Source organism: Podarcis cretensis (genome assembly GCF_951804945.1).
Source record: "Podarcis cretensis genome assembly, chromosome: 8".
Classification (NCBI taxonomy): Eukaryota; Metazoa; Chordata; class Lepidosauria; order Squamata; family Lacertidae; genus Podarcis; species Podarcis cretensis.
In genome coordinates, this window is record NC_137177.1 from 6,808,682 (window position 1) to 6,821,085 (window position 12,404).

General features: G+C 51.7%; 1 protein-coding gene across 2 annotated transcripts in view; it reads left to right on the forward strand.

Moving 5' to 3' along the window:
* The window catches only part of ACTN4 (actinin alpha 4), a 147,919-nt gene that overhangs the window by 86,410 nt on the left and 49,105 nt on the right, over nucleotides 1-12,404 (forward strand). For both annotated transcript variants that reach the window (XM_079985342.1, XM_079985341.1), the window contains exons 5-7: nucleotides 150-237; nucleotides 2,937-3,015; nucleotides 9,941-10,022. In XM_079985342.1, coding sequence (XP_079841468.1) covers nucleotides 150-237; nucleotides 2,937-3,015; nucleotides 9,941-10,022 — 249 coding nt within the window. The remainder of the gene's footprint in view (nucleotides 1-149; nucleotides 238-2,936; nucleotides 3,016-9,940; nucleotides 10,023-12,404) is intronic.

A 12,404-nucleotide genomic window follows, 5' to 3' on the forward strand; every position in this document is an offset into this window, starting at 1 on the left:
CCTTCGACCATTAGGTTTGGAGATGTTGTCTTGGCTCCGTCCCATTCCTGTTGCTGCCTTAGCTTCAGCCCTCCCAGCGCCAGGGGACCCATCCTGCCAAGGACGGCGCCATCACCTCCTCTCTCTTCTTTCTCCCTTTCATCCTGCAGAGACTTCGGCCAAGGAAGGCCTGTTGCTCTGGTGCCAGAGGAAGACTGCGCCCTACAAGAACGTCAACGTACAGAACTTCCACATAAGGTAACCTTGGGGAGCCGAGATGATCGAGGGCCTGGAAACCAACCTTTAGGAGGGACGGTTGAGGAAGCTGGGCATGTTTAGACTGGAAAGGAGGAGAGTGAGAAGAGATAGAATGGCGCTGTGGGTTAAACCACAGAGCCTAGGACTTGCCAATCAGAAGGTCGGCAGTTCGAATCCCCGTGATGGGGTGAGCTCCAGCTGCTCGGTCCCTGCTCCTGCCAACCTAGCAGTTCGAAAGCACATCAAAGTGCAAGTAGATAAATAGGTACCGCTCCAGCGGGAAGGTAAATGGCGTTTCCGTGCGCTGCTCTGGTTCGCCAGAAGCGGCTCAGTCATGCTGGCCACATGACCTGGAAACTGTATGCCAGCTCCCTCGGCCAGTAAAGCGAAATGAGCACCGCAACCCCAGAGTTGGCCACGACTGGACCTAATGGTCAGGGGTCCCTTTACCTTTACCTTTAATATCTAAAAGGTTGTCCCATGGAAGAGGGAGCAAAGTGTGTTCTTCTGCTCTAGAGGGTAAGTTGCAAACCGTGAAAGAATCTTAGAGTTGGGAGGGACCACGAGGGGCATCTAGTCCAACCCCCGGCAATGCAGGAATATTTTGCCCAACGCGGGGCTCAAACCCCTGACCCTGAGATTCAGAGCTCCGTGTTCTGCCTGCTGAGCTATCCCACCTAAGAACCAATGGATTCCAAGTGCGATAAAGGAGATTCCAACTAAACACAAGCTGTTCTGACAATGGAACACGCTCCTTTGAAAAGTGGAAATTCGTCAGCTGCTATCCCTGTATTTCAGGTGGTTGGGCTGGATGACCCCATGGGGTCCCTTTCAACCCTACGATTCGGTGCCATTCTGCGAGGCACCGGGCCTTGCCTTTCCCAAACACAGAGGCAGCATTTCCACTCTCCGGCCAGAAAGCCTTGCTGCGTCTCGAAGGCTGCGAGAAATGGCTTCAGGAGGACTGCTCCCGATTAAAAATCCAGCAGACCAGCCCATCAAATAGCAGAGGCCTTTGTGCTTCCTGCCTGAGCCAGAGACCTGGGAGTAGCTCGCTGGGAATCTTTAAGAGACTGGCAGGTTATCTTGTGCGGACGAGAGGCCGCGGCTAGATGGATATTTGAGGAATAATGGGTCTTGGGGAGGAGAGTGGTGAGCAGAGGCTGGTGGAATGATATGTGCTGGGTGAAAAGTGAATCACCCACTGAAATAAATGGGCAGTAGATTCTGGGCAGCGGAAGGCAAACCTGCCACCCAGGGCATGGAACTGACTCAGGAGAGTTCTCTGGCGAAAGGGTAGCAATCCAAGGAACACCTCTCATCAACACAAGGATTTCCACCGTCTCCCCCACTCCATGCATGCCCTGTAGGGATGGTGCTGTGGTCTAAACCACTGAGCCTCTTGGGCTTGCCAGTCAGAGGGTCGGTAGTTCAAATCCCCACGGTGGGGTGAGCTCCTGTTGCTCTGCCCCAGCTCCTGCCAACCTAGCAGTTCGAAAGCATGCCAGCACAAGTAGATAAACAGGTACCACTGCAGCAGGAAGGTAAACGGTGTTTCTATGAGCTCTGGTTTCCATCACTGTGTTCCATTGCACCAGAAGCAGTTTTGTCCTGCTGGCCACATGATCCGGAAAGCTGTCTGCGGACAAACGCTGGCTCCCTCGGCCTGAAAGCGGGATGAGTGCAGCAACCCCATAGTCACCTTTGACTGGACTTAACCATCCAGGGGTCCTTTACCTTTACCTTGCATGCCCCACATCTGCTCCGGAGGGTTGGGGGAATCCTTAGAACACCGGGCGGGGGGGGGGGGGGGGGAGTCCATATACTGATGGGAGTTGTCACTTGGGATGCAACTCCCATAATGTTGTGGTGGCTTAGATGCCTTTGAGAAGGAGAACAGGCAAATCCTCGGAGGAGGTTGCAGGGGGGCGGGTTGTCTGTGGTTGCGATGGCTGTGTGGTACCCCCACATTGAAGGGAAATAGGCAGGAACAGGCTGTGTGCTTCAGGCCCTGCGTGTTGGCATCCCAGTGGCTTGGCCACAAACCAGTGTAGTCCAGCAGGGCTCTTGCATTCTTACTTTTTAGCGACTCTCTTGAACTTTGCGTGGTTCTGCCCTTTCTTTGTTACCTTTTTGTGAAAATAATAATAATAATAATAATAATAATAATAATAATACAGTGGTACCTCAGATTAAATACGCTTCAGGTTACATATGCTTCAGGTTACAGACTCCGCTAACCCAGAAATAGTACCTCTGGTTAAGAACTTTGCTTCAGGATGAGAACAGAAATTGTGCGCTGGCAGCGCGGCGGCAGCAGGAGGCCCCATTAGCTAAAGTGGTGCTTCAGGTTAAGAACAGTTTCAGGTTAAGAACGGACCTCCGGAACGAATTAATTACTTAACCCGAGATACCACTGTAGTAGTAGTAGTAATAATAATAATAATAATAATAATAATAATAATAATAGTAATAGCAATTTTTTATTTATACCCTGCCCATCTGGCTGAGTTTCCCCGGCCACTCTGGGCGGCTCCCAATCAAGTGTTAAAAACAGTACAGCGTTACTGTACTGAAAAGCACCCTCCTGTCCGAAGGGGGGGCGGCCTCGCAGTTTTGAGGAATGCTGCCCCGAAGCCGCAGTTTCCGCTCTTGGACAGCCAAGCAATCTAACTGTATCCTTGGGCTTCTTTTTACAGCTGGAAAGACGGCCTTGCTTTTAATGCCTTGATCCACAGACACAGACCAGAACTCATTGAGTATGACAAGCTCAGAAAGGTATGTTGGCGACAGCAGCTCCTTCCTCCCTTCCTTCCTCCCTCATTTTGGACTCGAAATTGAGTGTTAGCAGTAGTAGCGTTGCTATTTGTGTTTTTAGCTGTGTCCTACATGCTCTCCCCAGAATCCAGTCCAGAAATGAGCATGAGTCGCTGGCTTGAGTGAGATCACAGGATTGTAAGCTGGAAGGGACCCAGGACGGTCATTTAGTCCAACCCTTGCAGTGCAGGAATTCTCCCCGCAGCTATCCCTGAGTGGGCTTGAACCACCAGCCTTCTGCTTAACAGCCGGATGCACTGAGCCATTGCGCCACCTGAGAGCTCAGGTTCAAATCCCACTTCAGCCAGGATCTCCCTGGGCAATCTGGGGCGAGTCACGATCTCCTCGTCCGTAACGTAAGAATGGCAGCGACCGGCCTCAGGGTTAAATGTAGGGATAATCGCGGAGTGGGCAGTGGGCTCCGGAGGCAGCCACAGTCTGCCTGCATGCATGACCCTGGGGTGTGTAGCATACTCCCTTTCACAGACAAAGTCATGGCTGTCTGGAACATCGTTCCCTCTGTCTGACCTTTTGCGGTCTCAGCAGTCTGCGGTGCCCTGTCTGTAACCTTTGTCCCTGAGACCTTTTGTCTCCTTCGTCATACACTGTGCGAGGGGAAAATGACGCGGTGGAAACAGGTGCCAAAATAACTTGGTACCACCCCACGATCTCGGGACCGAAGGTGTGTAAAGGTCACAGCCCAAAATGTATCTGCCTAGCTTGCATATTTGTCTCGATAAAAGGAGGCTCCACAGGACTGGTCAGCAGCTCGCTTCAGCCCACCTGTGCGCAGCTCACATGATGATCAACACCTGTCTTTTGCCTTCACTTCGGTTAAAGGTGGCGAATAATAATAATAATAATAATAATTTATTATTTGTACCCCGCCCATCTGGCTGGGTTTCCCCAGCCACTCTGGGCGGCTTCCAACAAGGATGAAAAATACACTAAAATGTCACATATTAAAAACTTCCCTGAACAGGGCTGCCTTCAGATGTCTTCTGAATGTCAGGTAGTTGTTTATCGCTTTGACATCTGATGGGAGGGCATTCCACAGGGTGGGCGCCACTACCGAGAAGGCCCTCTGCCTGGTTCCCTGTAACTTGACCTCTCGCAGTGAGGGAACCGCCAGAAGGCCCTCGGAGCTGGACCTCAGTGTCCGGGCAGAATGATGGGGGAGGAGACGCTCCTTCAGATATACTGGACCGAGGCCATTTAGGGCTTTAAAGGTCAGCACCAACACTTTGAATTGTGCTCGGAAACATACTGGGAGCCAATGTAGGTCTTTCAAGACCGGTGTTATGTGGTCTCGGCGGCCGCTCCCAGTCACCAGTCTAGCTGCCGCATTCTGGATTAGTTGTAGTTTCCGGGTCACCTTCAAAGGTAGCCCCACGTAGAGCGCATTGCAGTAGTCCAAGCGGGAGATAACCAGAGCATGTACCACTCTGGCGAGACAGTCTGCAGGCAGGTAGGGTCTCAGCCTGCGTACCAGATGGAGCTGGTAGACAGCTGCCCTGGATACAGATTTGACCTGTGCCTCCATGGACAGCTGTGAGTCCAAAATCACTCCCAGGCTGCGCACCTGGTCCTTCAGGGGCACAGTTACCCCATTCAGGACCAGGGAATCCTCCACACCTGCCCGCCTCCTGTCCCCCAAAAACAGTACTTCTGTCTTGTCAGGATTCAACCTCAATCTGTTAGCCGCCATCCATCCTCCAACCGCTTCCAGACACTCACACAGGACCTTCACCGCCTTCACTGGTTCTGATTTAAAAGAGAGGTAGAGCTGGGTATCATCTGCATACTGATGAACACCCAGCCCAAACCTCCTGATGATCTCTCCCAGAGGCTGCATGTAAATGTTGAAAAGCATGGGGGAGAGGACAGAACCCTGAGGCACCCCACAAGTGAGAGCCCAGGGGTCTGAACACTCATCCCCCCCCACCACTTTCTGGACACGGCCCAGGAGGAAGGAGCGGAACCACTGTATAACAGTGCCCCCAGCTCCCAGCCCCTCAAGACGGTCCAGAAGGATGTTATGGTCGATGGTATCAAACGCCGCTGAGAGATCCAGCAGAACTAGGAAACAGCTCTCACCTTTGTCCCTAGCCCGCCGGAGATCATCAACCAGTGCGACCAGGGCAGTTTCAGTCCCATGATGAGGCCTGAATCCCGACTGGAAGGGATCCAAATGGTCCGCTTCTTCCAGGCGTGCCTGGAGTTGTTCAGCAACCACTCACTCAATCACCTTGCCCAAGAATGGAAGGTTTGAGACTGGGCGATAATTGGCCATCGTGGCCGCATCTAAAGATGGTTTTTTAAGAAGCGGTTTAATAACCGCCTCTTTCAGCGGGTCTGGGAAGGCTCCCTCACGGAGGGAAGCATTCACCACCCCACGAAGCCCATCGCCCAGTCCTTCCCGGCTAGCTTTTATAAGCCAGGATGGGCAAGGATCCAGGAGACAGGTGGTTGGCTTCACTCGTCCAAGCAGCCTGTCCACATCCTCGGAGGTAACAGATTGGAATTGATCCCACACAACTTGACCAGACAGGACTCTAGCACTCTCCCGCCCCGGCCCTGCTCCCACGGTGGAGTCTACTTCTTCCCGAATCTGAGCGATTTTATCTGCAAAAAATTTTGCAAAATCATTGCAGGAGAACATATGGCCCGTACTGGGCCCCGATGTTACAGGTGATTCCGCTAAATTGTGAACCACCTGAAAGAGTCTCCTGCTGCTGTTTTCTGCAGATGCAATAGAGGCGGTGAAGAAAGTCTTCTTCGCCGTCGCTATCGCCACTTGGTAGGCTCGACATTGAGCTCTAACCTGTGTCCGGTCAGATTCGGAATGAGTTATCCGCCACCGGTGCTCTAGCTGTCTAAATGATTGTTTCATTGCCCTCAGATCCGTGGAAAACCACGGGGCTCTCCGGGCTCCATGCAATCGGAGAGGGCACTTCGGAGCCAAACAGTCAATAGCCCTGGTTAACTCCACATTCCAGCGGGCCACCAGGGAATCGGCTGAAAGGCCATCAACATGGGATAAAGCATCCCCTACCACTCTCTGGAAACCATTTGGATCCATTAAGTGGCGGGGGCGGACTATCTGAATCGGTCCCACCTCCCTGCAGAGGGGATGGGTCGCAGAGAAGTCCAGTTGCACCAGGAAATGATCTGACCATGGCACTTCTTTCGTTTCACTTTTACTTAGTGTCAGATCACCAACATCCGTAGAGGTAAACACCAGGTCCAAGGCATGTCCGCGGCTATGGGTTGGGCCAGACTTATTCAGGGACAGCCCCATGGAGGCCATGCTTTCCACGAAGTCCCGAGCGGCCCCTTGTAAAGTCGTGTCGGCATGGATGTTAAAATCCCCTAGGACAACCAAGCTAGGTGTCTCCAGGAGAACATCCGCCACGACCTGAAGCAGCTCGGGCAGGGAATCCTTGGTGCAGCGGGGAGGTCGGTACACCAAAAGGAATCCTGTACTGCCCCTATTGCCCAACTTCCAGAACATGCACTCGGAAAATTGGGTCTTCCCAGTAGGACGCCTGGTGCAAACTAATGACTTCCTAAAAATCACTGCAACCCCCCCTCCCCGCCCACATGACCTGGGTTGCTGTGCGTAAGAGAAACCTGGTGGACAAGCAGCGGCAAGGACAGGCCCATCTGCTTCATCCAACCAAGTCTCTGTTACACATGCCAGGTCAAGTCCTCCATCCATGATCAAGTCATGGATGGCAGTGGTCTTATGAATCATTGACCTGGCATTGCACAGCAACACTTTCAGGTCATGTGGGTATCCCTTGCTGATTCTAGTATCCATCCGGTCAGGACCAGACCCGGAGGCAGGGATAGTCCTCAGACAACGACTAAACCTGCCTCCTCTGTAATGACATGGTCTGGTCTTAGCGTAACTCCTCCTCCTACCCGTGATCACTGAGATCGGTTGTCCCAGTGCATTCCCCCCTGTGAAACATGTCCCAGCCATTTTGTTGGCTGGGACCAACTCCCCAGCAGCCCTGACCCCTCCCCTTAAGAACAAAATAACACCTTTAAAAACAACAACAACAACAACACAAATAAAACAATACAAACAAAAAACAATAAAAATTACAAAAACATAAAATCAAACAAATTCCCAGGCCCAATAAACATCCACCCCACCCCCACCCCCCACATACAAAAAATTCAAAATAAAATTTTTAAAACATTTTAAAAGCACTCTGCACCCCTCCAGCAGTAACAGCAACTGTCCTAGTCAGGCCCGTCAGGCCCTGCCCTGGGCCAGGTGGTAAGTGGCAGGAAGGAGCAGGGCCCTCAGACACTCACACAGGAGAGTCCTCCTGGGCAGCAGAGTCCAGCAGTCCTTATGAGGCTTCAGGCCCCGCCCCAGGCCAGATGGTGAGTGGCAGGAAGGAGCAGGGCCCTCAGACACTCACACGCAGGAGAGTCCCCACCCCCTGAGCTAAAATGCCAAGGAGGGAAAGCCAAGGTGGTAGTCGGGAGGGTGTGTGAAATGCCCTAACACTCATATTGGGCTGCAGGGCTCTTTTGTGGAATTAAAAGCCACATTTGCACCATCCATTTAAAAGCACCCTGTATCATGACCTTTGTACAGTCTTGCCTCCCCCCCCCCAAAGAATTCTGGGAACTGTAGTTTGCAAAGGGTGCTGAGTGTTGTTAGCAAATCTCCTTCTCTCCCCGCTCCCCACACTAAGCTACAGTTCCAAGAGTTCCACGTAAAGAATAATTGATTGCTAAAGCTCTGCAGGAGCTGTAAGTCTGAGAGGGGAATAGGAGCCTCCTAAATTCTCCCATCACCCTTAAACTACACCTTCCGGGATCCCAAGACCTACATTAGCTCCCAGTATGTTTCTAAGCACAAAGGTGCTGACCTTTAAAGCCCTCAACGACCTCAAAGGCCCAGTATACCTGAAGGAGCATCTCCACCCCCATCGTCCAGCCTGGACACTGAGGTCCAACTCCGAGGGCCTTTTGGCAGTTCCCTCACTGCGAGAAGTGAGTTTACAGGGAACCAGGCAGAGGGCCTTCTCAGTAGTGGCCCCCGCCCTGTGGAACGCCCTCCCATCAGATGTCAAGGAAATAAACAGCTATCTGACTTTTAGAAGACATCTGAAGGCAGCCCTGTTTGGGGAAGTTTTTAATGTCTGATGTTTTATCATGTTTTTAATATTCTGTTGGGAGCTGGCCAGAGTGGCTGGGGAAACCCAGCCCGATGGGCAAGGTATAAATAATAAAATTATCATTATTAGAGTGGATGCTCGGGTTGTGAACGTGATCCGTGCAGGAAGCACGTTTGCAACCCGCAGCGCCGCCGCATCGGTGCATGCACGGGTTGCGCTTCTGCACACGCGCAAGCGCCAAAACCCAGAAGTAACCCGTTCTGGTACTTCTGGGTTCGGCATGGTGCACAACCCAAAATAGCACAACCCGAAGTGTCTGTTACCCGAGGTATAACTGTGTTATTGTTGTTGTTGTTGTTAGAAACCACAGCTGTTTAAAGTTGAACCATAGTGCTTTGAATATATGGTGTGCATGTAGCAAAAAACCCTTGACTCCTGCAAGTTGTTAAAGAATCTTTAGCTCATGGGAACCAAGGCCAGATACACCTCTTCCATTTGTGACGTGGTATGTTTAAATGCACTGTCTGTGTGGATCTCCTGGCTTGCGCGGCGGTGTGGCAAGCTGGTGCCACGAGAGTGAGCCTCATGGAGGAAGGTCCTTCCCCTTACCCACACAAGAAAAACTTAAAAGCCTTTTCGCAGCTGTGCAGTTAGCCAGACTGTTGTGGCCACACGAGAAGCAGAACGTTTTGAACCTAATAATAATAATAATAATAATTATTATTATTTATTTATTTATACCCTGCCCATCTGGCCGGGCCTCCCCAGCCACTCTGGGCGGCTTCCAACAGAACACTAAAATACAATAACCTGTTAAACATTAAAAGCTTCCCTAAACAGGGCTGCCTTCAGATGTCTTCTAAATGTCAGGTAGTTGTTTTTCTCTTTGACATCTGGGGGGAGGGCGTTCCACAGGGCGGGTGCTACTACCGAGAAGGCCCTCTGCCTGGTTCCCTGTAACTTGGCTTCTCGCAGCGAGGGAACCGTCAGAAGGCCCTCGGCGCTGAACCTCAGTGTCTGGGCAGAACGATGGGGGTGGAGACACTCCTTGAGGTATACTGGACCGAGGCCGTTTAAGTCTTTAAAGGTCATCACCAACACTTTGAATTATGCTCAAAACGTACTGGGAGCCAATGAAGATCTTTCTGGACTTGTGTTATATGGTATCGGCAGCCGCTCCCAGTCACCAGTCTAGCTGCTGCATTCTGGATTAGTTGTAGTTTCTGGGTCACCTTCAAAGGTAGCCCCACATAGAGTGCATTGCAGTAGTCCAAGCGGGAGATAACCAGAGCATGCACCACTCTGGCGAGACAGTCTGCAGGCAGATAAGGGTCTCAGCCTGCGGGCAGGTGGGAGTACCAGATGGAGCTGATAAACAGCTGACCTCGACACAGAATTGACCTGCGCCTCCATGGACAGCTGTGAGTCCAAAATGACTCCCAGGCTGCGCACCTGGTCATTCAGGGACACAGTTACCCCATTCAGGACCAGGGAGTCCTCCACACCTGCCTGCCTCCTGTCCCCCCAAAACAGTACTTCTGTCTTGTCAGGATTCAACCTCAATCTGTTGGCCGCCATCCATCCAGTAGCTGCTTGTAGGGGGGCAGGGGGAGGCAGAGAAACACTTTTCTCCTTTGGATGTTCCTTCTCAGCTGGCAGGGCAGGCTTGCGATTCGGCTTTGGGACAGCACCAGTTCTAACAGCTGTGCCTCTCTGACAACCCCCCCCCCCTTTCTCCCCAGGATGATCCAGTCACGAATCTGAACAACGCTTTTGAGGTCGCTGAGAAATACCTCGACATTCCCAAGATGTTGGATGCAGAAGGTAAGCTGGAGGCTGCTCTCGGAGCGTGGGCTCGGGTGTTCGGTTCCAAGAAGCAAATTTCGTAACAGCGTTGCAGTGCAACCGATTCCCAGAGGAAGATGTTCTTGGCGCTGAAGTACCTATCATAGAATCATAGAATCATAGAGTTGGAAGAGACCACAAGGGCCATCGAGTCCAACCCCCTGCCAAGCAGGAAACACCATCAGAGCACTCCTGACATATGGTTGTCAAGCCTCTGCTTAAAGACCTCCAAAGAAGGAGACTCCACCACACTCCTTGGCAGCAAATTCCACTTTCAAACAGCTCTTACTGTCAGGAAGTTCTTCCTAATGTTTGGGTGGAATCTTCTTTCTTGTAGTTTGGATCCATTGCTCCGTGTCCGCTTCTCTGGAGCAGCAGAAAACAACCTTTCTCCCTCCTCTATGTGACATCCTTTTATATATTTGAACATGGCTATCATATCACCCCTTAACCTCCTCTTCTCCAGGCTAAACACGCCCAGCTCCCTTAGCCGTTCCTCATAAGGCATCGTTTCCAGGCCTTTGACCATTTTGGTTGCCCTCCTCTGGACACGTTCCAGTTTGTCAGTGTCCTTCTTGAACTGTGGTGCCCAGAACTGGACACAGTACTCCAGGTGAGGTCTCACCCCCATCCTGCAGTTCCCTTAGTAGGGCTGGGCTGCGGAAGCCCAAAAGAGCTGTCAAGCACTGCCTTGGGTTTGCTGCCTTGCTGAGACTCACTGACGCTCCCTCCGTCGGGCTGACTTGCACTTAGCTGCCCAGCCTCTCCACACACACACACCCCGAATTGCAAAGCCCAAATTCCTCTGGGTCAAAGTAACTTGCCAGATCAGATCTGCCGCACTCCCGACGCAGAAATCGTAGGCGGCGGAGTCCTGAGGCAGAAGGGACTGTACCGCTTAAGGCTCCAAGTGGTGCGGTTGCATTTCAGACATTCCCCTTCTTGATGACTTCCTGAAAGTCGAAAACTTGGGGAGAGGTTTTATCCAGCTGCCTTCGTCCTTCATGTACTGTGGAGGGTTTGTGCGTGGAGAGTTTTGCTTTCACACGGAGTATTAAAAGAACGAGTCTCCTCCACGCAAAGTGGTACAGTCTCTTTGCTCAGGACTCTGCCACCTTATAATAATAATAATAATAAAATTTTATTTATATCCCGCCCTCCCCAGCCGAAGCTCGGCTCAGAGCAGCTAACAACAGTAAAAGTAACACAGTTTACATAAAATCACAATCAATTAATTGAAATACATTCTAAAATCAATTCATTCTAAAATCAATTCAGAATCAAATTAATGGCAACTATTGGGCTAGAGTTTTGTGAGGATTACCAAAGGAGGGGGTCAGACTGTGCCTTGGCCAAAGGCCTGGTGGAACAGCTCTGTCTTGCAGACCCTGCGGAAAAATGTCAAGTCCCGCAGGGCCCTAGTCTCTTGTGACAGAGCTTTCCACCAGATCGGGGCCACAGCTGAAAAAGCCCTGGCTCTGGTTGAGGCCAGCCTAACCTCCCTGTAGCCCAGGATCTCCAAGATGCTTTTATTTGAAGACCGTAAGGTCCTCCGTGGGACATACCAGGAGAGGCGGTCCCATAGGTACGAGGGTCCTAGGCCGTATAGGGCTTTAAAGGTTAAAACCAGCACCTTGAACCTGATCCTGTACTCCACCAGGAGCCAGTGCAGCTGGTATAGCACCGGGTGAATGTGATCCCGCAGTGAGGACCCCGTAAGGAGTCTCGCCGCGGCATTCTGCACCTGCTGGAGTTTCTGGGTCAGCTTCAAGGGCAGCCCCAAGTAGAGTGAGTTACAATAATCAAGTCTGGATGTGACCGTCGTGTGGATCACAGTGGCTAGGTCAGGGCGAGAGAGGTAAGGAGCCAAATGTGCCTGTATTTGTCTGCAGACAGATTTCCCCGTTCCAGGGACGCGGGGAACCTGGCTCACGACTCAGTCTGACTGATCTTGCTCAGGTTCTAGATCAAGGGGGGGTGGAGAGGACACCTTTTGCCCTCTGGATATTGCTAAACTATGACTCCCATCAGTTCAAGCAACCGTGGTCAATGGCAAGGCATGATGGGAGTTGAAGTTTAGCAACGTCTGGAAGGCCAAAGTTCCCCCACCCCTGCTATGGATGGCAAGTCCCACCCCTGCTTTCTGAAGTGAGCCATGGGCCTCCTTAAGGAGCCATGGGATAAATTCTTCCCAGCTCCTCCAAGCTCATACTTTGCTTGTGATTTGGTGGAGCCGAGGGGGAGGACCAGTCTGCTGCTGGCCAATCAGACACTAGTGTGGCCTTCAGTTCACGGGACTGACAGCTAGTGGAGCAAGCCCCTGTTGTCACTGTTTTGTTCGGCTTCCTTAGCATTCCTTTC